Source organism: Anopheles merus, chromosome X (genome assembly GCF_017562075.2).
Source record: "Anopheles merus strain MAF chromosome X, AmerM5.1, whole genome shotgun sequence".
NCBI classification, from domain to species: Eukaryota; Metazoa; Arthropoda; class Insecta; order Diptera; family Culicidae; genus Anopheles; species Anopheles merus.
This window is the reverse complement of record NC_054081.1, coordinates 21,210,870-21,236,638: the sequence shown is the minus strand read 5'-3', so window position 1 is coordinate 21,236,638 and position 25,769 is coordinate 21,210,870. Positions and strand designations below refer to the sequence as shown.

At 42.0% G+C, this 25,769-nt stretch overlaps 2 protein-coding genes across 2 annotated transcripts in view; both read right to left on the bottom strand.

Moving 5' to 3' along the window:
• Positions 1-1,248: 1,248 nt before the first annotated feature.
• Positions 1,249-4,301, bottom strand: LOC121603519. Its single transcript, XM_041932401.1, has one exon. The coding sequence runs from the start codon at positions 3,989-3,991 to the stop codon at positions 2,741-2,743; it is 1,251 nt and encodes a 416-aa protein (XP_041788335.1). The 5' UTR covers positions 3,992-4,301; the 3' UTR covers positions 1,249-2,740.
• A 2,599-nt stretch (positions 4,302-6,900) lies between these two features.
• The window catches only part of LOC121593902 (dnaJ homolog subfamily C member 16), a 72,147-nt gene continuing 53,278 nt past the window's right edge, over positions 6,901-25,769 (bottom strand). The window contains exon 6 of the mRNA XM_041917083.1: positions 6,901-8,187. Within this exon, the coding sequence (XP_041773017.1) occupies positions 7,954-8,187 (234 nt within the window). The 3' untranslated portion in view covers positions 6,901-7,953. The remainder of the gene's footprint in view (positions 8,188-25,769) is intronic.

Genomic DNA, 25,769 nt, shown 5'->3' with positions numbered 1-25,769 from the left:
TATTACTATCCTTCTTTAGACTGGCAATACGCTGGCACTAAGCCGCGAGTTGTTCGAGTGTTAGATCCTTTCTTCTTTCTATTTCAGCCAACAGCCTGGTTCGCATCTCTGCATCTTCCTCATCCTTCAAACCGCAGGAAAATATCAGGCACTTAAATTGACTCTCACTCATCCCTGCCAGCTCGAAATTTTCACAGGCTCGATTAACTTTGCAGGCGTATGCAAGGATGTCTTCACCCCCAGATTTAGCTATTTGCAAACATTTGTAACGTTTGCTTAATAGGGATTCAGCATGTCCAAAGAGAAGTTTTAGCTTTTGCACTGTGTTATCAAACGATAGGTCTCGCGGTAAACTGGGCAGGATAAAATTCGTGAAACGCTGATGCTCTGCTGTTCCCAGTTTACGCACTAGTAGCCGAGTTTTTGCCCTGTCATCGAGACGAGAGGCATCGTTCGCGAATAGGTCCTCGTATCGCGAATACCATGCCTCAAACGTTACCCCCGACTCGGCCTCGAACCTGAATTCGGTAATGTTGTTTGCTAAAACATACATAATCTGTTCCAAATTATTTGTCATAGGAGACGGCTGCTGCTGTTGAGGTGCCGGTTGCGAATATTGCTGCAAAAGTTGAGCCATAATTTGCTGCTGCTCGGCCATTTGCTGTTGCATTAGTTTCAACGTTTGTAGCATAATTGACCCTTCTGCTGATGCTGTTGGGGCGCGTGATGGCGGGTTTGACACATTTTGCGATGGTGGATTTACTTGTGTGGGTGCGGCAGGCTGGTAATGAAAAACGGATGCTGAATTAAATAATTCGGATAAACGCCGTTGTTCCTCTGCTGGTGGATCTCCTCCCGGGCTACTCATCCTGCGTCTTTTTCTTGATGGTGCAATTTTATCACGGTAATTGCGGCGCGTATGACAACACGGTAATACAGTGTATCGACGAACAGGGACAATTCAACGCGATGGCGGGTACGTTATAACACAAGAATTAACAAGTTAAAAATGTAGCCTACAACACTTTAAAACCTCGTCGCCACTTTTGTGTCGGATGCACGGGGATTAAAACAATTCGAAAACAAACAAGACTTAAAGGCATCGACACAAATTATTATAAACTTTATTCCCTATTCCTATACTAACGCTATAACGGGCCCGTTTATCCTAACTTAGCTCTACCGCACGAATGTGTCTGCTCTCTCTCTCTTCGCTCCCTTATCCTCCCCTTTGCTTCTCTGGTCAGCGACCCGGGAACTCACGCACACATCATACGACAGCCGTCGACTGCTGTCGGTGAGTGGCGCGTCCCGGTGGACAGACTGCGTAGTCAGGTTGGACCACAATATTACATATATCAGGATTGGACGTAGCAGAAGACAGATCAAGAAACAGGGTGGATGGAAGGCTAGCAGAGCCTCGCCGAGAGTTCGCAAAACGAAAGAATGACCCAGGATCAATAGTGAAGCGCATTTGAAGACGCCGAACGTAGCGACAATACAGATGGCGATTAAGAAGACGATAAGCCTTAGCCACATATTTATATACACAAAGATTGTGTAAAGTATTATTTAAACGGTAGGCGCGTTGCGCGCGGTTTTTGTCCGATTTTTATTGACGTAAAGCTCTGTTCGACCACTTAGGATTAGGAGCGGGTTTAAGGAGAGGACAGCAGGAAGGGAAGGCGGAAGTGATTACATTAGTAAACGCTGCTACAGCTTGATTTATGTCACAGTCAGCATCAATAAAGGACCAATCGGTATCGGCTAATATACGATGAAGCTTTTGGTAGTCCAGTTTCCTAAAATTGAACATACGAGCCGTAGGTATTCGTTGAGAGGATGCAGGGCGAGAGTGCGTAAGGAGCACGCTTGTCTCAAGAGTAGGATGATGATTGTCTAGCGCGACGAGTGGAACAGGTGAAGCTATGACGGGGGAGCAGCACTCCAAGAAGGCAGCATTGGCAAATAGAAGATCTAATTGTCTTCCGCGTATATTTTTTATGCCGGATAATTGCAGCAAACCGTTTACCGACATTCCATCAAGCAGAGAAACATTTTCACGAGATACACCAGTAGGAATGAAGTGATTAACGCACGATGCCGACGGTTGCCAGGAGAGTGATGGTGAATTAAAATCACCAAGTAACACCATAAGATCATTTGGTTTAAGTTTGCCAGCAACGAAACTAACACTCTCATGTAAAGGACTACTTCGGAAGAACGCAAATCGGGTGGGATGTAAACGGCGCCGATATAGATTGCAAGGTTTTGAAGCTTAACAATTGTCCAAACAGACTCCAACGAGTCGAACGGCAGTGATAAAGTTGACGTGTTCAGCACGGAAGAGCAGGCAATGAGTACACCACCACCACGGCAACGGTTACTGTTGAGAGAATTTCGGTCGCAGCGATAGATGACATACGCATCCTCCGAGATAAGAGAGGACGGAATTGAGCCATCGAGCCATGTTTCAGTTAACACCAACACATCCATATCAAGCTCAGATAGAGAGAGGCGTAACTCGTCTAGTTTTGTGCGCAATCCTTTTACGTTTTGATAGTAGATGTTTAGTCGATCGATCGAAGGGATGAGAGAGCGAGATGCGATGGGCGTGCTCTTGCTGCAAGTTGTTAACGGCGGAAGAGAGTCGGACGGATTGTGTGTATTAGATGCAGGGTTAGCTTCCATCAATTCGGGTAAAGTCGGTAGTTCATGATTTTCAGCCGGATCAGCCGGTTTACGCTTGCTGAAAGTACTGCGTATAAGGCAAGCTCATAGGACCATGATCGGGCGAAATAGTGAAATCAGCGTTTCGCAGTTGTGTCGTGTGGTTGATAGAAGGTGGCGATGAATGATGATCCGATTCACGGGTAATAGGCGCAGAAGGTGCATGGGATGCTGCAGTAGTGGGTCGCCAAACATTGACGGAGCGGGGATTAAGGTCGATGAACTCCTTAAAAGAGATCCCGCGAGGCCAGGTTGAAGCAGCCAAAGCAATAGCCCGGCGCGAATCCGGTACACCAATTTTAAAAGGTACGTAGGAGAGCGTAGAAAGATCCCGGTCGCGTCGTACAAGGCTGTATACCAAGATGTCGTCTGTCCCTATGTTGGAACAGGCCATTTCACGGATCGCTTCAATCGGAGTATCAGGAGCAATACGGGAGATAAAGACCCAAGTACGGGGTGGGCGTTCAGAAACGGTCGTAATATTATTGCAGGACAACCCTGTACCCGATGACAGCATAGCGCGTGTAACGGTATTGGTAGGCGACGGGTCGGGAGAGCGATCCATCAATCGACGTTTGGAAGGATTCTCACCAACAGCTTGATGGGTGAGCTTAGAGGCCGCAACTGGATTCGTGGTCGTTGAGTGCGTAGCAGGAATCGCGGAATGGTGAGCACTCGATGTAGTAGTATGCGTGGCAAGATGAGAGTTGAGCTTGTTCATTAGTGAGTTGAAGAAAGTGAGAAACTCACGGTGCATGAGATCAAGCCCCTTGATGCCATGCTTAACTTCATCAAGCGTTGTGAGTAGTGGAGCCTGTGAGTAGTTGCGTTCCATTGAGTGAGAAGCAGTAAGTGAGTCGATGAAATCTTTCACGGAACGAATTGATGATGCCGATTCCTGTTTCATCAAAGCTATCTCGTTTCTAAAACAATCAAGTGAAGAGGAAAATTCAAGTCGCAAGCCAGCTGATGTCGCCAGCACAGAACGTGAGGTATCGCGGAAATCGGACTGCAATGATTCCAACAGGTAGGCAGCATCACGAGAAAGGCCGTGCGAGAAGCGTGAAGTGTCAACGGCCCGCAAACGCTGAGCACAATCCGCGCAAGCCCAGAATAAATTTTGTGACTTCTTAAAATCACGCAGGAGCGGGGTTGAAAGTCCAATGCACTTATCGTGGTAGTAGTGTTCACACAGACCGAAGCACGGAATTGGATCGTTGCTAATAGCACCTTCACATTTCTTACAGATCACGGACGCCATCGCAAAATAGCGCAAAGTTCAACTGCACAGTGAGTGGTCACAACAACCGCAGGCGGATTGCAATGTTTATATGTTGAACCGTACAATTCACAGGTGCCGCACAAATTTGTGATACGTGAACGCGCGAGTGCAAATTAACCGAACTAAAACAGTTCAAGCACTTAAACACCAAGAAAATCGCGGTAAAAATCAACTTGGAAATAGCAGAGTGAGAAAGCACAACCAGCCGCTATGAGTGACAAGTGACAAGTGGTACCAGTACTCACATACGCCTCTGAGACATGGACACTGTCCAAATCTGACGAAACCCTCTTAGCAGCGTTCGAGAGGAAGATGCTCAGAAGGATACTTGGCCCTGTATGTGTGGAAGGACAATGGAAGAGCCGCTATAATGACGAGCTATACGAGATGTACGGCGACCTCACTGTCGTACAGCGTATAAAGCTCGCCAGGCTCCGGTGGGCTGGCCATGTTATACGCATGGAAACGGACGACCCAGCCCGTAAAGTCTTTTTAGGCCGTCCACAAGGACAGAGGAGGCGTGGTAGGCCCAAATTGAGGTGGCAAGATGGCGTGGAGGCGTCCGCCATTAAGGCCGGGATAACGGACTGGCAGACGAAGGCGCGAGACCGTGAGCGGTTTCGGACACTCCTGAGGCAGGCCAAGACCGTAAAGCGGTTGTAGTGCCGGATAAGTAAGTAAGTAAGTAAATTAGAGCATGTTAATTAAAGACACAGCGAATTGCCACTGCGCTAAGCGTTTCTACAAAAAAAATGTATACGCATTAGTTCACTAATTTAAGTTAAGTTATCCGACAACTTAATAACATCAAAATCTGTTATTTAATAATAATAAATGATAATTATTTTTAAATTTTCTGAACTGGTCCTATTATTTTGGCGCATGATTTTTGGGTTATTTTTACATTTCTTATCATAACTTTTTTGTTTCTTAACTTTTCACCAAACTTTAAAAACATTCTTAAAGTAAACAATCAAATAGTGCTTTCATGAAAGTTTGGTAAAGATTGATTCACTTTAAGTCATGAAATATGATAAATGAATAATAAATTGATAAGTGGTCCTATTGATTTGTCCGACACTGTATATATATCTATATATCTATATATATCTATATGTATATATATATATATATATATATATATATATATATATATATATATATATATATATATATATATATATATATATATATATATATATATATATATATATATATATATATAAATATAGCCTCCATAAAGCTTGCTTGTGCAAACGTTTTCACCCGTTCTGTCAAAAATTGATGTTCAAATTTGGTTATAAAAAACATGCTATGAGACCACATGGACTACATGCACTTTGATTCTAGATTCCACCATGTGATCTCTTTCATGCACCTTGGGATAAATGTAAACAACACCGTGTTTTTGGGCAGGTACTGGAATCTAATTCTAGCTTTGTGGCTAGAATAATCTAGACTGAAAATTACAGGCTAGTTTTTTGTGTAGTTTTGTATGGAGCGTTTACATGATTTCAGCTTCCAACTGTAAAACTACATACAAAAAACTAACTAGAATCGTGAAGGCCCCCTTTGACAGATAAATGCCAATCGATGACCGATCGATGGCCAAAATGACAGTATTTTCCTCCATCTAATAAGGCCTTAAATTGCCGTGCGTGTTAAGCTCGCCGCAAGCATCAAACCACTGAAAATCTTTACATCTCCAAAACTCCTCAATCGCAGATCCTTGTATGAAATCAGCTCGAACTTAGATACAATCTTATACATAGTAACATTTATAAATGACGTCAAATCTTGTAACCATTATCTTTTAAACGCTGATCCAAACACATTTAAGTTTGGAGCTAAGATACAGATTTTTAAAGCATTCAAGAACCGACTGAGATCATCAATAATGTTCATAAGTTTGAGCCGAAAACATTCTATATGTTATTAGTTGTCTTTATAATTTTTAATATGTGGCTCAAAATTAAACCGTTGTTGGTAGATTATTCTGTTTAGCTGTTCGATTCAAGATAGCCATTGATATATTGGTATGGATCCTATTTTATAATTATTTTTATTAACTGCACAGTCCACTGCCCTAAAAACTATTCATTTTTCCCATCTAAGGACACAAGCACGGACTTTTATTTAAGAAGATACAGTTCAGCCGTGACATTCTGGCATGCATTAAGCGCATAACTATTGATTCGCCAACCTCGGGGCCCCAACGTCCATCCTTCCGTGGCCCTTGTCGCTAGTACTCTGTCCATACGGCATACTATAAAATGCCGATCCACGAGTCCCCTAAATCGACGAGGCCCCAGGCGACCGCCTAGTCCGCCTACCGTTAGATCCGCCACTGACGCTGATGAATAGTGAACCCTCTCTCTAAACTAGGACCTCTCCTATTTGAAAACCCCTCCTATTTAATATTTTTAACAGTCCCTTCATTTTCAGAACATTTTTGCCCCTCTAATTTGGAAAATCTCTGAAATCTAATATTTAATTTGGGACAGAGAAACAGAGAAATATTTGGGTATGGTGTTGCCATGATTTATGTATGCAATTATGTATGCTCGAATCTGTAATCGAGTTATAGCTTGATAGTCAAAAGCAATTATCAAGGTTTCATACTAAATGTTCTATATCTTTCTAGTTTCTGTGAACTTTTCTTTCACTTTCCTCGCTGTAATTTAAAGATCCCTATTATTTGACAGTCCCAACGGCTTTCAAATAAGAAAGAGTTGAATGTACAATGAAATGTTTTCTAATACTTGGCAGCTGTAAAGTGTTAACATATCACCATGAATTGCTGCTATAATTCACTATTAGCTAAAGCAGCATTATACTTGCAAATAATCCCCAAGCAAAATAAAAGCACATAACAAATCAATGCATACTTATTGGCGGATATATCAAACAATTGATTTTTTATTATTATCTATATTTACCGCTTTGTCATTGTATTTATAAGCCTGATGCTGCTTAAAGCCCGATGTAAGTGCGTTAAGAGCAGTAATATGTTTTAAAATGTAGAACAAACTAAATTGTGTAGTTGTGAGGCATCTGTTAAATACCTCACGTATTGTTTTTGCTTATAACAAACAATAATTGTTATGTCTTTTTCAAATCTTCCTCGATTCAATATAAAACCAAGGATTGACTAGAGTTGCAATAATTTAATTTAAGAACATATATCAGTATGAAAATTTAACTAGTGAAAAAAATCGGTCAAAATCGTAATAATGGTATGTTTAAAATTCTAGTAATGATTCCCGACATTTCATAAATTACAAATCTGAAACATTTCCTTGCAAAGATAATCCATCTTTAAATAAGAGAATAGGAAAAAATACTTAAATACAATCAGGGATGCTGATTTTTTTACTGTTTTTAAAAGTCTTTTTATATATATACGTATGTATTTTATATTGGAATCACTGTTTATTGCCTGTTTCCTATTTATTTGTAGTAAGATTGCTGACATAACAAAACAACGAAATGGTCAATATATCGTAGAACGAATTTGAAGAACACATATAGAACATTCAAAAACTCCTTACAACATAAACAATTTTAAACTCAATTACAGAAATAATTAATCAACACAAGTAATAATGTGAATCCCGCGGGACAGTTGTCCAACAAAGTATCTGTCGTGGGTACAAGCCTCACATGGACTTTAGCAAGGACTGACAAACACAATTTTGCCAAAACTCATACATATGTATAGCTATCGTCAAGCGAAATGGCAATATAATAACCGTATATTAACAAGAAAACAAAAGTCAAAGAAACCGCAAACTATAAGAACATCGATATCATAACATATTTTGAGCCAATTTAAAAAAAGATGACGTGTTTAAGGTTTGAGTTTCCATACAAAAAATGAAGAAGTTATTTTTTTGGTTTTAATACATCATTACGATAATCTTTTATCATCGGATTAAGTTTCATTTTGAAGTAAAATCCGGCCAATAATTAATGTAATATCGATGAGTGGTCCCTTCGAACAATCGATCAAGCCAATTTGGTAAACCATCGAGTAAATTTTCTTCTAGTAGAATCCTTGGTTCGTATACGTCCGAAACGGATGTTTCGGAATCTGAGCTGTCCATACCCAGGAATGCACCAGCCTCAGGATCAGTTGGCATGGAACTAAGATGACGAGTTATTTTAATCATACGCTGTGAAGAGAAAAACAAGAATAAAAAAATAAAACTTTCAATAAACAAGTAATGGGGTGAATGCATAGGGTTATTCAAATTATTTAGCGCATTGAAAAGTTATACAAAAGAGTTCAATGTGTAGTTGCAAAGAGCAGCAAAGCAATTTAATTATACAGTACGTGACGGCTAACTGAGAGGAACGAACGAGGAACGTTCGCTAACTGGAGTGACGTTTCTATGGATTGATTATTTGCATTGGCGTTTACTTGAATAAACATACCAAACTTTTCTTTCATTTATGTTGATATAAAGAATAGTAATTCGTGTGATGACGTAAATTAATAGCTAACGTAGGCAAAAGACCCTAAATATGTGTGAAAAATGCACATTTGCAATAAATTTCTCTTCATAAGATTCCGGATGTTTCATGTTATGACGTTTAAGTGTTTTTTTTTTTAACTGGGAATCACTCAAGTTAGCAAACCTCCAGTTAAAAGCATTCCAGTTAAAACACATCCGGTAGCAAACTCCCAATGTGCTCGGTAATTTACACCCCACCCAGCATGGCGTGTTCGCCATTAAAGCCGGGATAACAGATTTTCAGACGAATGCGCGACACCGTGAGCGGTTTTGGACACTACTAAGTCAGGCCAAAACCGCAAAGCGGTTATAATCCGGATAAGTAAGTAAGTGAGCGAAATTACACGGTTTCACGCGGGTTAGCATAAGTTTTTAGTTTAAAGGAAAAATAGAACAAAAAAATTGAAAATACATGCTATTTGATCCAATACATCGTTTCTTCAGATCCGACGTAATAACCGAGAGTGGTCTAGATCAGCGGTCGGCAAAGTCCGGCCCGCGGGCCAAATGCGGCCCGCGGCAACATTCTATCCGGCCCGCGAAAGGTTTTGACTGATTTTGAAAGATGGGAAGAAACTATTCGTATACAAATCACTAAATATTTTTTAGAATAGCATTTTATGCCAACGAACTCTGTCAACTTTAATTAAAGTACTATGGAATGGCAGGCCTTGACCGACAACGGTTGTTGAGCCAAAAGAAGAAGAAGGCTATGGAATGACGAATCGATCGGTATGTTTGAACTCAAGATCAATATCCCCGTAACTTTTACGTAAAAAAATGCCTTTTTTCGGCTAGCTGTAGAAAAAAACTAGGAGAGACAATTTCTTTATATTTACATCATTTGAAAGGTAATTATTTAAGCTTACTTGCACAAATTAATCTCAGACTTTGCAAGTTGCCTTTCGTCAGTTATCCCGAATTTTCACCATGATGCACGAAGGCATCCTAAGTTTTATCGACAATTTTTTAGAGAAAAGCTTTTCCATCATGTTGATCCAGAAAAAATCGATGGAACACATGTGACGGATGTTGTGCCAGTTTGGGGACTAAGGTGTCATATCCAAATTCTGCCAAAATTAACCTAAAATGAAAGCAGTGAGTTTTGGCGTCATTGTTTGCCGCTGCGAAGCCAGTGGACGCGATTTTTGCTTCCTGATATAAACATATGTTCATGTTTCTCAAGAACTATTTCACTGTTTAGCGGGTTGTATCGATCTCCCGATCCAGATAACGCAGTAATGTAGACACTTGTCCCTCTGTCTTCATTTTTTGCATCTTTTGGAACCTCAAAAATAAACCTGGGCTTTCTTTCGATGCTTTGATGGTTGCCTAATAGTGCTAAGATGTTGGCGACCAAAACGCCGAAACGTTCTTATGCGACGACAAACTTATGTACTGAATCAATTCAAGACGCTACGGGGTGTCATTCGTTGATCGCGCACGCTTCTAAGTTGGTTGGTTCCCTTTTTGGGCTATCATGGTTCGAGTTCGATTGATAGAGGTGTTAAGGTGAGGTGACTGATAGAAGTTTTCTATTGTCTCATTGGATACTACTTTTCAAAGTGCAAATAACATTTTGTTAAAGCGGGTAAAGATAATCCCTTGATAATCCCATAAATTTGTCAATTTTCAACCGTCAACGTTTATGTAATTTTAACATTGTTTCAACACGACAATAAGATTTTCGGAATGAAGGAAATCGCATACGAAATTGTATGTTGATGAGATACACTAAAGCCTGGTTCAAGGACCGTAAAGATATCAGGTCAAGTTATAAGCCCGTTTTGACAGCCAGGTGGAAGAAGAATCGACGAAGAAAACTGACAGTTAGTTTTCCGAGTTTGGCGAACGCTTCTTGTTCTCGAAGGAAAATTTCCATTTTAAATCACGGGCTGTGTTCTAATAAACTAAAATATTCACCCAAATTGATCTCCACCAAATATTGACCATGCAAAACGTAAACAATCCATCAATACATATGCAAGCGGAAAACCATCTGTCAAAATCGGAGCCCAGGGGGGGGGATCGCCAAAAGCGCTATAACTACACCTCATTATACATTCCACCTTGGCCTGGTTACAATATTTTTATTTAAAGTTTTGCATGCGACTTTGCGATGGGGAGAGCATTTGACTTTCGGCAACGCAATACAAGCAATACAATGTTTTAAATATAGTAAAATAGCTCCATACATTTCCACGCGATAAATTTTTATGTTGTTTTATTCGTTCTTCTTAATTTCACATAAATCAGTTGATTTCTCTTGAAACTATTTGAGCGATATTTTCGATCGTATTTGAAAGCAAAAGTGAACATTTAAAACCCCTGTTGTTTTAACGACAACGATGATTCCATACTGTTGCTGTTTACGAGTTCAACGATTGTCAAAGTGCTTTATCATAAGGAATCAGTTATCAATCTATCTAACATGGCATGACTTGTCCACAAAGCATTTTAATAATTACTGACTCCACGTTTGCTTCGATATTTATTTAGCCATCTATTGCCGCTTCTCAAAAGAATAAAGATTACAATTAGTTTTTAAAGTAGGTATCATCAATTTTGAACCATGCTTAGATGATATAATTACAGAAAAACAACAATATTACCTAGGAGGTTTCTATAAGTTTAAATTGTAATAATTTTAGCGCAATGATAAAAAACCACATTCTCCTGGCCCGCGGCACTTGATCATTTACTTAGTTTGGCCCTTTACCTCAAAAGTTTGCCGACCGCTGGTCTAGATCTTTGGCCTGGATATTGATGAGTAGATTGGTTTACGCATAGTATCTTGAGTAACTAGGACTCAATCCGTTCAAAGCACATAATCGGCATTGTTTTTTTGGTAAAGCCTTACAACGGGCGGAGGGACAATAAGTGCTCATAAGTTAGATAAGAGTTAAAGGTACAAGATGTACGAAAAAAGGGGCGAATGAGGCCAATCGGCTAAAAGTCTATAAAAAAAAGTATATATATATATATATATATATATATATATATATATATATATATATATATATATATATATATATATATATATATAATATATATATTATATATATATATATATATATATATATATATATATATATCTACATATATATATACATTCATATATATATATATATATATATATATATATATATATAATGGGGAAGAGTAAGGAAGCGTGCGCGAGCGACGGAATGTGCGCGAGAAAGAAAGAATAAAGAGAACGTGCGAGAATAAGCTAGAAGGAAGAACACGGTTACGGCGGGTAACGCGGAGCGAGAGGGAAGATGGGCAGAAGCTATAAAAGCGGTGCGCGCTTTGGGGACGGTGAGTTAGTTTGGGACCGATACGCGAACTGTGAAATGTGAACTACTTAACGAGATGTGCGAATAAATCGTGTAGAATTTTACTTTCCGGTGTCCATGTTTTCTTCCCATATCACAGCTAACTTCACATATACACGATCCTACATCAGAACTGTTCTGGTCTGATCTGACAGCTTTATTTATACAGAAACATCTACAAGATAACGATCATTTGGCAACCAAATTTTTAAGCGGGTTACTTTCTGTTTGGAGCCTATGTGTACACCGCCAATAGGCCGCTCGCAAGTGACATCTAATAGTCACATTGTTGACATGTGCTCCGTGAATGATAGTCTGCGTCCACACGTGTTGTCCAAAACAGCCGAAGTCTGCGTCTTTGTGTTCTGACGTCCACCTGACGTTTACCGAGCCGAACCGAATAGTTGTTTTGTTAAAAATGTGTGTATCAGGTAGCAGCAGTTGTACTGCTTCCCTGGCGTATCCCGCTGTGATACCGAGCGAGACGCATAGACAACGCGTCTACAGGACATGTGTAGCCGTGAGGAAACTTTTCTATGTCTCTTTTACCTTGTCGTTGTCTTTAGATCCTGATGAGCGAAGCATGCATACCTTTCGGTTACGTTCGTGGTATAAGCCCTGTCCTTCTCATGTTAATGGTGAAAATATAATCGTATACTATACGGTTCTGCATTCGGGCATGGACAGGCCCATGGGCGTGGTGTGGATGCTCGGATAGGCCTCCCAGGATGAGTGTCTCTCTTCTTCCTCGACCGCTGACCAGGACGTATTGCTATTTTACTACCCGATAAGTTTAGATGTGTTATCTGTTATTTATGTTGTACTATTTTAGAATGAAGTGCATCAGATACAAAACAATTTGCGCATCCCAAACAAATGTTTGTTAAATGCTGTGCTTTCCTAGAAGGTTTTCAGGGAGAGTTCGGGACACACCGTTCATACAAAACCAAGTGTGACATACTTATGGAAAACAACCTAAGCAAAGCAAACGTTACTGCAGTAAAGTAGGTGAACTGAAAACGCATAGCAACTTAAAAGCGCAGTGCAAACAAAGATCTACACCAGAAACTCTCCGTGGTTAACAACCAACCGAATCAGCCCCCCCAAGGATCAACCTGGACCAGATGAAATGTATTGATGTTGCGGAGGGGTACGCGACAGCGCTCGGGGAAGCGCTGCCGGCCGACAACAACATCGCCGCAATGCCCCTCGCAGACCACTCGCGTATGATGGAACGAGCCAACACAAGATGGCCCCTTGCCACGTAGAGAGAAAAAGGAATGGTTCGACCAAGAGTGCAGACGAGCACTATCCGAGAAGAATGCATCGCGCGCCCACCTGCTACGGCATGAAACCCGTCAGAACGTGGAGATCTACAGACGACTGAAGAAACAGCAAACCCTGCACTTCCAGGCCAAGCAGCGCCGTTTTGAAGAGTAAGACGAACAGCTGCTGGAGCAGCTTTCTCAGTCGGGGGACACCCGCTTGTTCTACAGGAGATTGAAGGAGGCACGGAGCTGGTTTGCTCCTAAAACCGCAATGTGTCGGGATGTGGAAGGAAATCTCCTGACGGACGAGCGAGAGGTATTCGAATGGTGGAAGTGCTACTATGAAGGACATCTGAATGGAGCAGAGGCAGGAGAGGATGGCGCAAGTGGCAGAACAAGGCAACCACCACAGCAGCAGCACAGCAGTAACAACAGCGATAGCAACGGTGCAGACGACGAGGTGCCCCCGCCATCTCTGGATGAGATTGACAGCGCCATCAAACAGCTTAAGTCTGCCGGCAGTGATGGTCTGGCGGCCGAGCTCTTCAAGATGGGGCCGGAGAGGCTTACCGCCGAAATGCATCGGCTGATCGTGAAAGTCTGGGAACAGGAGGAACTACCGGAGGAATGGAAGCTGGGTGTTATTCACCCAGTCTACAAAAAGGGCGACTGGCTGGATTGTGCGAATTTCCGAGCCATTACAGTCCTGAATGCCGCCTACAAGATCCTGTCCCAGATCCTGTTCTGCAGACTCGCGCCCCATGCTACAAATTTTGTCGGCAGCTACCAAGCTGGGTTTGTTGGAGGCAAATCCACCACCGACCAAATTTTCACTCTACGGCAGATCCTCCAGAAGTGCCGAGAGCGCCAGATCTCAACGCACCACCTGTTCATCGACTTCAAGGCGGCCTACGACACCATACACCGGAAGCAGTGAAAGGTGAAAGGTGCAGTGAAAGGTGAGAGTATCGAACTTGACGTCGGAATCGTGCGAATCTCACAGGGGTCTGAGGCAAGGTGATGAACTCTCCTGTCTGCTCTTCAACATCGCCCTGGAAGGTGTCATTCGAGGCGCGGGGCTGGACAACGACATCCGGGAGTGTGGAATAATGATTTACCACTGTCAGGCGTGATGCTACCTGGCATGAATATAATGTCAAGTGACAGGAGGTAGGGTATAAAAGTAAGTTGCTAGGTTGGATAAAATCTCTCTCTGCGTTCTGAACTCTACCCCCAAGTGTGCTGCGTTATTTCATCGCGATTCTGCTGACATTCAAAAGGTCTGATATGTTTCGCACAGTTTTGCCACTTTTATAGTGGTTTATTATAATATGTCGTACGTGTTAAGGCAGGTGAGGCATTTTCACAAGTATGTCACAATATTATCAAATCAGACTATGGTCTGTAACGTATGATGGTCTCAAAAAGAATAAAAAGCCGGGTCGATGTTGCAAAGTATCCAAACATGTTGCGTTTGACCTGTAAAATAGTGAGCGTTCGCTTTCATCGCGACCGATTTTAATTATTTTTCTCCTTCTTTGCATGGTTGGAAGATGCAGAAGTCGAACCTTTTAAGAAAAAATAACTTTATTAATTCCAAGAACACGAAACTTGAGCGCAAAGACAGACTACCGTTCAATATAGGTTTTTCCGGTTTTCCGATTGAGGCACTGTATAATCTATATTGTAGTCAAGCTGCCAAATATTTCGGAGTTGCGTGAATCTGTTTGAATCTGATTTAGCTCCAGCTCTGAGTTAGCTTCTGCCTGATACTAATCCAAATTCATTTCCTTTCCTCCCACTCCCATTCCCATTTGACTTCAACTCCCATCGCGCTCCCGGTGGTTTATTGTTGCTCCCGGCGACACCTGTGGCACCGGCGTTTCCAAGAACTACAATCGATCATGCTTCGATCTTGGGCGGTACCAGTGCTGCGTGTACATGTGTAACGATGTCCATTGGGGGGTGTGGTGTGGCTGGCGTTTTGTGGGTGGTTCCGTATCGAGCACCGATTTCACGTTGTGTGCACCGATCTTCTTTCTATAATTTTTTTTAATTTGTATACACTACGCAAGCAAGCAAAAAATGTTGGAACGATATTCAAGTTTTAGTATGAATTTAGGTTTGTTCAAACGATCCATTTTGGTACGAATTCAGGCTTTTCGTCCATTTTCAGGGAAACGCCTGCTTGAGATGGTCGACACTTAGGTATTTTTAGTGCCAACCTTCTTTCTCTAAGAGACTTGGCTTTCAGTAACTTATTGATTACTTACAGCAAGATATTCAGACCTACGTATGTGAGAATTCACTATCTGTAGACTGTAAGTTTACAATACCGTAGTCTAAAGAAACCTTTTATTTTAAGAGGCTATCAAAATACCGAGGTGACAACTGTACTACATTTTTAGCTTAAACTCCTCGTGAACAGTTCGACTTATCCCATTGCCTCATATAAACGCTTGAAAACATGGGTGTGTGAGTGAACAACAATGTGTTGAAGCGTTGAAGTTTATGTCAGAACTTCGGTAGTAGCCGGACAAATAAGAAGCTTGCAGTTTCGTCCTCGGTGTACAACAACCAAAACACTGAGTAAGAAGAAATAAACGGTCATTCCTGGAGTATCAGAATAGCGAGGAAACGCACGGACTAAAAACAAACAACGAGAAAGAATGTTTTATAATAAACTTTTTGTTTGATACGCATTGAAGAGTACGCATGTTTTGTTTTGGATCGGTAGCTGTGCTCAACTTGATGACAATTCTTAAAATGGCACCAGAAAAAACGCTTCACTCTGACGTTTCAACTGTTTTAACAAGCTTAAAGTCGATGATATCGCCAGCTCTTTAAGCTAACTTTAAGTCTACTTTTTAAGCTACCAGCAGCTCAAAAACCGAAATAATCTACTCGACAATGTCACTTGGGTAGTCACTATTTCTAAGAATAAGAAATAAGAATCTCTGTAATTCGATAGCTTTTGATTTTTTTTTTCAATTTAACGTAGAACGATTTAGCACGGAGGTACGCAAATTTGTTGCTAGGTTTTAGTCAAATGTTTTGATTAGAAGTGTTCTGCTTTTCTAGCCACCGTGTTTTATACACGGTGAATCATACTACATTCGTTTATCCTGCTCTAGCTTCACGCGTTCCTGGTACATTTTTGCTCGAACAATTGCCGCACCGGTGGTAGCTGAGAGTGTACTCTACTAATATAGTGAGTGCTGGTACTAACGGCGTTCGACCGTAAGTAGTAACACAATCCTGTAGCAGGCTAAAGACCAATATCCTAAGTATAATACACTTGTCGGAGTGTAAAACCTAGGGCAGGACTCAAGTCATGAGTAGTGGAATGGTATGAATATATATTTTTTTAATTTTAGTTATGATTTCTGGACCTTAGCACAGGATAAAAACAAAATATCTCTTTTCGACTCCACGTAACGCCACCTTGGTCATCCGTATTCTCTGTACCTTACTGAGCGTCGAAGAATCCTTAGTTATAAAATGATTGAAGAACATCTCCTGGAAAACCCTGTTTGACTCATGTCTTCTTATTCTTTTGACTCCACAACCGTTGTCGGTCAAGGCCTGTCTGTACCACTTGTGGGCTTGGCTTTCAGTGACTTATTGATCCTCCCCATAGCAGGATAGTCAGTCCTATGTATGGCAGCACGGTCCGTTTGAGGTTTGAACCCATGACAGGCATGTTGTTAAGTCGTGCGAGTTGACGCCTGTACTACGAGAGCGGCACTGATTTTGATGGTTTGGCTCATGTATTTTGATCAATTATTTAAACGGATTGACGTTTTTGTTCATTCCTAAAGATAGTAGACCCTAAGCAATACGCTCAACCAGTCTCTTCAATATAAAAAAGACAGGGAGCCCCTTGTACAATAAAGGGATTGGAGGGGTATGGCAGATTTAAAATAATATGCTTTAATGCTGCTGATAATGCTTTAAAATAAGCCAAAAATTCAATAGCTGAGCTCTGTTCAGTTGATAGGCAATTCAATTGATGCTCGACTTTAGGCTGAAAGTGTAATTAAAATCAGGCGTTTGCTTTCAATAGTTTCAAATAGCTTTCAAAATTTTGAAAATTCCTCAATTTTTTTTTATGGAAATACGTGTTATCTGAAAAGCACATTTTCGATAGTTGGCAATCAAAACGATCGTAGTTCAAACAGCGAGTTCCGATTATACTTTTTTTTTCAGTGGGTAGAATGTGCCCTGCTTGGTGGCAGTATGTTGGACTGCAACAACTACAGGGGTATTACGGTGTTGAATACCGCCTATAAAATATTCTCCCTGATCCTTCAGGATCGCCTTGTCCCGCACGTCGAAGAGATAGTCGGAAACTATCAAAGAAGATTCCGAAACGGAAAATCAACCACTGATCAGATCTTCACCATGCGGCAGATCTTGGAGAAGATGGCTGAATGCAGAAACGACACATACCATCTCTTCATTGACTTCAAAGCCGCATATCATAGCATAGCCAGGGTAAAACTGTACGACGCTGTGAGCTCATTTGGAATCCCGGCCAAACTGACAAAGCTAGTTAGAATGACTATGACCAACGTCACTGGCCAGATGAGGTTTTGCTACCACCAAGGGTCTGCGCCAGGGGGACGGGCTTGCCTGTTTCCTATTTGACTTGGCGCTAGAGAAGGCCATCCGCGACTCGTGGGCGGAGACTACGGAAACCATTAACCCAGATCCTGGCATACGCTGATGATATAGACATCATTGGTCTGCGGCTCTCCTATGTAGCAGAAGCCTACCAAGGGATCGAGCAGGCGGCAGAGAACCTCGGATTGCAGATAAACGAGGCAAACGCGGCGACGAGATAATGAACCCCAACAACGATTCATATGCGGCAGCAACTGCTCCGAAACCCGAAGGAAAGACAAGTGCACCTGTGCCAGCAACGGTACCATCGGTACCGGTTCCACCACCAAACTTTGTCATTGACCCATTTGATAAAAGGAAATCAAAATGGAAGCGATGGGTAGAGAGGCTGGAAACCGCATTCCTGCTATACGGAGTAACAGATGAACAGATGCAAAACTTCCTTTTGCATTACATGGGTCCGGAAACGTACGACATCATCTGCGATAAAGTCGCCCCGGATTCTCCAAGGAAAAAAACATACGGTGAGATTGTTTCAACCTTAGATACGTTTTTTAGCCCGAAGGCACATGAAATCGCAGAAAACTACCGTTTCAATTGTCGCCGACAGGGAGACAAAGATGCTGCTGTTGCGGAAGAGACCGCCGAAGAATATTTGATAGCCCTTCGAAAAATTGGTGTTACATGCAATTTCGGAGAGTATCTGCAGAAGGCGTTGCGGAAGCAATTGGTCTTAGGGATTAAACGTGGCGATATCCGTGATCGGCTACTAGAGAAACGGGATCTAACACTGGACAGAGCACTGGAAATTGCTGTGAGCTGCAAGAGCTCCATATCTCGCGGAAGGGAAGAACGGAGATCGAAGGCGGATCTTCTAGACAAGAACTACATGCAGTTCATCAACCGCCAATTTTGTCGGCAGCTACCAAGCTGGGTTTGTTGGAGGCAAATCCACCACCGACCAAATTTTCACTCTACGGCAGATCCTCCAGAAGTGCCGAGAGCGCCAGATCTCAACGCACCACCTGTTCATCGACTTCAAGGCGGCCTACGACACCATACACCGGAAGCAGTGAAAGGTGAAAGGTGCAGTGAAAGGTGAGAGTATCGAACTTGACGTCGGAATCGTGCGAATCTCACAGGGGTCTGAGGCAAGGTGATGAACTCTCCTGTCTGCTCTTCAACATCGCCCTGGAAGGTGTCATTCGAGGCGCGGGGCTGGACAACGACATCCGGGAGTGTGGAATAATGATTTACCACTGTCAGGCGTGATGCTACCTGGCATGAATATAATGTCAAGTGACAGGAGGTAGGGTATAAAAGTAAGTTGCTAGGTTGGATAAAATCTCTCTCTGCGTTCTGAACTCTACCCCCAAGTGTGCTGCGTTATTTCATCGCGATTCTGCTGACATTCAAAAGGTCTGATATGTTTCGCACAGTTTTGCCACTTTTATAGTGGTTTATTATAATATGTCGTACGTGTTAAGGCAGGTGAGGCATTTTCACAAGTATGTCACAATATTATCAAATCAGACTATGGTCTGTAACGTATGATGGTCTCAAAAAGAATAAAAAGCCGGGTCGATGTTGCAAAGTATCCAAACATGTTGCGTTTGACCTGTAAAATAGTGAGCGTTCGCTTTCATCGCGACCGATTTTAATTATTTTTCTCCTTCTTTGCATGGTTGGAAGATGCAGAAGTCGAACCTTTTAAGAAAAAATAACTTTATTAATTCCAAGAACACGAAACTTGAGCGCAAAGACAGACTACCGTTCAATATAGGTTTTTCCGGTTTTCCGATTGAGGCACTGTATAATCTATATTGTAGTCAAGCTGCCAAATATTTCGGAGTTGCGTGAATCTGTTTGAATCTGATTTAGCTCCAGCTCTGAGTTAGCTTCTGCCTGATACTAATCCAAATTCATTTCCTTTCCTCCCACTCCCATTCCCATTTGACTTCAACTCCCATCGCGCTCCCGGTGGTTTATTGTTGCTCCCGGCGACACCTGTGGCACCGGCGTTTCCAAGAACTACAATCGATCATGCTTCGATCTTGGGCGGTACCAGTGCTGCGTGTACATGTGTAACGATGTCCATTGGGGGGTGTGGTGTGGCTGGCGTTTTGTGGGTGGTTCCGTATCGAGCACCGATTTCACGTTGTGTGCACCGATCTTCTTTCTATAATTTTTTTTAATTTGTATACACTACGCAAGCAAGCAAAAAATGTTGGAACGATATTCAAGTTTTAGTATGAATTTAGGTTTGTTCAAACGATCCATTTTGGTACGAATTCAGGCTTTTCGTCCATTTTCAGGGAAACGCCTGCTTGAGATGGTCGACACTTAGGTATTTTTAGTGCCAACCTTCTTTCTCTAAGAGACTTGGCTTTCAGTAACTTATTGATTACTTACAGCAAGATATTCAGACCTACGTATGTGAGAATTCACTATCTGTAGACTGTAAGTTTACAATACCGTAGTCTAAAGAAACCTTTTATTTTAAGAGGCTATCAAAATACCGAGGTGACAACTGTACTACATTTTTAGCTTAAACTCCTCGTGAACAGTTCGACTTATCCCATTGCCTCATATAAACGCTTGAAAACATGGGTGTGTGTGAGTGAACAACAATGTGTTGAAGCGTTGAAGTTTATGTCAGAACTTCGGTAGTAGCCGGACAAATAAGAAGCTTGCAGTTTCGTCCTCGGTGTACAACAACCAAAACACTGAGTAAGAAGAAATAAACGGTCATTCCTGGAGTATCAGAATAGCGAGGAAACGCACGGACTAAAAACAAACAACGAGAAAGAATGTTTTATAATAAACTTTTTGTTTGATACGCATTGAAGAGTACGCATGTTTTGTTTTGGATCGGTAGCTGTGCTCAACTTGATGACAATTCTTAAAATGGCACCAGAAAAAACGCTTCACTCTGACGTTTCAACTGTTTTAACAAGCTTAAAGTCGATGATATCGCCAGCTCTTTAAGCTAACTTTAAGTCTACTTTTTAAGCTACCAGCAGCTCAAAACCGAAATAATCTACTCGACAATGTCACTTGGGTAGTCACTATTTCAAACTGACATAAGCTAGTAAGAATGACTATGACCAACGTCGACTGGCCAGATGAGGTTTTGCTACCACCAGGGTCTGCGCCAGGGGGACGGGCTTGCCTGTCTCCTATTTGACTTGGCGCTAGAGAAGGCCATCCGCGACTCGTGGGCGGAGACTACGGAAACCATTAACCCAGATCCTGGCATACGCTGATGATATAGACATCATTGGTCTGCGGCTCTCCTATGTAGCAGAAGCCTACCAAGGGATCGAGCAGGCGGCAGAGAACCTCGGATTGCAGATAAACGAGGCAAACGCGGCGACGAGATAATGAACCCCAACAACGATTCATATGCGGCAGCAACTGCTCCGAAACCCGAAGGAAAGACAAGTGCACCTGTGCCAGCAACGGTACCATCGGTACCGGTTCCACCACCAAACTTTGTCATTGACCCATTTGATAAAAGGAAATCAAAATGGAAGCGATGGGTAGAGAGGCTGGAAACCGCATTCCTGCTATACGGAGTAACAGATGAACAGATGCAAAACTTCCTTTTGCATTACATGGGTCCGGAAACGTACGACATCATCTGCGATAAAGTCGCCCCGGATTCTCCAAGGAAAAAACATACGGTGAGATTGTTTCAACCTTAGATACGTTTTTTAGCCCGAAGGCACATGAAATCGCAGAAAACTACCGTTTCAATTGTCGCCGACAGGGAGACAAAGATGCTGCTGTTGCGGAAGAGACCGCCGAAGAATATTTGATAGCCCTTCGAAAAATTGGTGTTACATGCAATTTCGGAGAGTATCTGCAGAAGGCGTTGCGGAAGCAATTGGTCTTAGGGATTAAACGTGGCGATATCCGTGATCGGCTACTAGAGAAACGGGATCTAACACTGGACAGAGCACTGGAAATTGCTGTGAGCTGCAAGAGCTCCATATCTCGCGGAGGGAAGAACGGAGATCGAAGGCGGATCTTCTAGACAAGAACTACATGCAGTTCATCAACCGCCAATTTTGTCGGCAGCTACCAAGCTGGGTTTGTTGGAAGCAAATCCACCACCGACCAAATTTTCACTCTACGGCAGATCCTCCAGAAGTGCCGAGAGCGCCAGATCTCAACGCACCACCTGTTCATCGACTTCAAGGCGGCCTACGACACCATACACCGGAAGCAGTGAAAGGTGAAAGGTGCAGTGAAAGGTGAGAGTATCGAACTTGACGTCGGAATCGTGCGAATCTCACAGGGGTCTGAGGCAAGGTGATGAACTCTCCTGTCTGCTCTTCAACATCGCCCTGGAAGGTGTCATTCGAGGCGCGGGGCTGGACAACGACATCCGGGAGTGTGGAATAATGATTTACCACTGTCAGGCGTGATGCTACCTGGCATGAATATAATGTCAAGTGACAGGAGGTAGGGTATAAAAGTAAGTTGCTAGGCTGGATAAAATCTCTCTCTGCGTTCTGAACTCTACCCCCAAGTGTGCTGCGTTATTTCATCGCGATTCTGCTGACATTCAAAAGGTCTGATATGTTTCGCACAGTTTTGCCACTTTTATAGTGGTTTATTATAATATGTCGTACGTGTTAAGGCAGGTGAGGCATTTTCACAAGTATGTCACAATATTATCAAATCAGACTATGGTCTGTAACGTATGATGGTCTCAAAAAGAATAAAAAGCCGGGTCGATGTTGCAAAGTATCCAAACATGTTGCGTTTGACCTGTAAAATAGTGAGCGTTCGCTTTCATCGCGACCGATTTTAATTATTTTTCTCCTTCTTTGCATGGTTGGAAGATGCAGAAGTCGAACCTTTTAAGAAAAAATAACTTTATTAATTCCAAGAACACGAAACTTGAGCGCAAAGACAGACTACCGTTCAATATAGGTTTTTCCGGTTTTCCGATTGAGGCACTGTATAATCTATATTGTAGTCAAGCTGCCAAATATTTCGGAGTTGCGTGAATCTGTTTGAATCTGATTTAGCTCCAGCTCTGAGTTAGCTTCTGCCTGATACTAATCCAAATTCATTTCCTTTCCTCCCACTCCCATTCCCATTTGACTTCAACTCCCATCGCGCTCCCGGTGGTTTATTGTTGCTCCCGGCGACACCTGTGGCACCGGCGTTTCCAAGAACTACAATCGATCATGCTTCGATCTTGGGCGGTACCAGTGCTGCGTGTACATGTGTAACGATGTCCATTGGGGGTGTGGTGTGGCTGGCGTTTTGTGGGTGGTTCCGTATCGAGCACCGATTTCACGTTGTGTGCACCGATCTTCTTTCTATATTTTTTTTTAATTTGTATACACTACGCAAGCAAGCAAAAAATGTTGGAACGATATTCAAGTTTTAGTATGAATTTAGGTTTGTTCAAACGATCCATTTTGGTACGAATTCAGGCTTTTCGTCCATTTTCAGGGAAACGCCTGCTTGAGATGGTCGACACTTAGGTATTTTTAGTGCCAACCTTCTTTCTCTAAGAGACTTGGCTTTCAGTAACTTATTGATTACTTACAGCAAGATATTCAGACCTACGTATGTGAGAATTCACTATCTGTAGACTGTAAGTTTACAATACCGTAGTCTAAAGAAACCTTTTATTTTAAGAGGCTATCAAAATACCGAGGTGACAACTGTACTACATTTTTAGCTTAAACTCCTCGTGAACAGTTCGACTTATCCCATTGCCTCATATAAACGCTTGAAAACATGGGTGTGTGAGTGAACAACAATGTGTTGAAGCGTTGAAGTTTATGTCAGAACTTCGGTAGTAGCCGGACAAATAAGAAGCTTGCAGTTTCGTCCTCGGTGTACAACAACCAAAACACTGAGTAAGAAGAAATAAACGGTCATTCCTGGAGTATCAGAATAGCGAGGAAACGCACGGACTAAAAACAAACAACGAGAAAGAATGTTTTATAATAAACTTTTTGTTTGATACGCATTGAAGAGTACGCATGTTTTGTTTTGGATCGGTAGCTGTGCTCAACTTGATGACAATTCTTAAAATGGCACCAGAAAAAACGCTTCACTCTGACGTTTCAACTGTTTTAACAAGCTTAAAGTCGATGATATCGCCAGCTCTTTAAGCTAACTTTAAGTCTACTTTTTAAGCTACCAGCAGCTCAAAAACCGAAATAATCTACTCGACAATGTCACTTGGGTAGTCACTATTTCTAAGAATAAGAAATAAGAATCTCTGTAATTCGATAGCTTTTGATTTTTTTTTCAATTTAACGTAGAACGATTTAGCACGGAGGTACGCAAATTTGTTGCTAGGTTTTAGTCAAATGTTTTGATTAGAAGTGTTCTGCTTTTCTAGCCACCGTGTTTTATACACGGTGAATCATACTACATTCGTTTATCCTGCTCTAGCTTCACGCGTTCCTGGTACATTTTTGCTCGAACAATTGCCGCACCGGTGGTAGCTGAGAGTGTACTCTACTAATATAGTGAGTGCTGGTACTAACGGCGTTCGACCGTAAGTAGTAACACAATCCTGTAGCAGGCTAAAGACCAATATCCTAAGTATAATACACTTGTCGGAGTGTAAAACCTAGGGCAGGACTCAAGTCATGAGTAGTGGAATGGTATGAATATATATTTTTTTTAATTTTAGTTATGATTTCTGGACCTTAGCACAGGATAAAAACAAAATATCTCTTTTCGACTCCACGTAACGCCACCTTGGTCATCCGTATTCTCTGTACCTTACTGAGCGTCGAAGAATCCTTAGTTATAAAATGATTGAAGAACATCTCCTGGAAAACCCTGTTTGACTCATGTCTTCTTATTCTTTTGACTCCACAACCGTTGTCGGTCAAGGCCTGTCTGTACCACTTGTGGGCTTGGCTTTCAGTGACTTATTGATCCTCCCCATAGCAGGATAGTCAGTCCTATGTATGGCAGCACGGTCCGTTTGAGGTTTGAACCCATGACAGGCATGTTGTTAAGTCGTGCGAGTTGACGCCTGTACTACGAGAGCGGCACTGATTTTGATGGTTTGGCTCATGTATTTTGATCAATTATTTAAACGGATTGACGTTTTTGTTCATTCCTAAAGATAGTAGACCCTAAGCAATACGCTCAACCAGTCTCTTCAATATAAAAAAAGACAGGGAGCCCCTTGTACAATAAAGGGATTGGAGGGGTATGGCAGATTTAAAATAATATGCTTTAATGCTGCTGATAATGCTTTAAAATAAGCCAAAAATTCAATAGCTGAGCTCTGTTCAGTTGATAGGCAATTCAATTGATGCTCGACTTTAGGCTGAAAGTGTAATTAAAATCAGGCGTTTGCTTTCAATAGTTTCAAATAGCTTTCAAAATTTTGAAAATTCCTCAATTTTTTTTTATGGAAATACGTGTTATCTGAAAAGCACATTTTCGATAGTTGGCAATCAAAACGATCGTAGTTCAAACAGCGAGTTCCGATTATACTTTTTTTTTCAGTGGGTAGAATGTGCCCTGCTTGGTGGCAGTATGTTGGACTGCAACAACTACAGGGGTATTACGGTGTTGAATACCGCCTATAAAATATTCTCCCTGATCCTTCAGGATCGCCTTGTCCCGCACGTCGAAGAGATAGTCGGAAACTATCAAAGAAGATTCCGAAACGGAAAATCAACCACTGATCAGATCTTCACCATGCGGCAGATCTTGGAGAAGATGGCTGAATGCAGAAACGACACATACCATCTCTTCATTGACTTCAAAGCCGCATATCATAGCATAGCCAGGGTAAAACTGTACGACGCTGTGAGCTCATTTGGAATCCCGGCCAAACTGACAAAGCTAGTTAGAATGACTATGACCAACGTCACTGGCCAGATGAGGTTTTGCTACCACCAAGGGTCTGCGCCAGGGGGACGGGCTTGCCTGTCTCCTATTTGACTTGGCGCTAGAGAAGGCCATCCGCGACTCGTGGGCGGAGACTACGGAAACCATTAAC

What these genes read in the sequence shown, in the direction of transcription:
- LOC121603519 (XM_041932401.1), bottom strand. Translation starts at nt 3,991, where the DNA reads ATGGCGTCCGTGATCTGTAAGAAATGTGAAGGTGCTATTAGCAACGAT.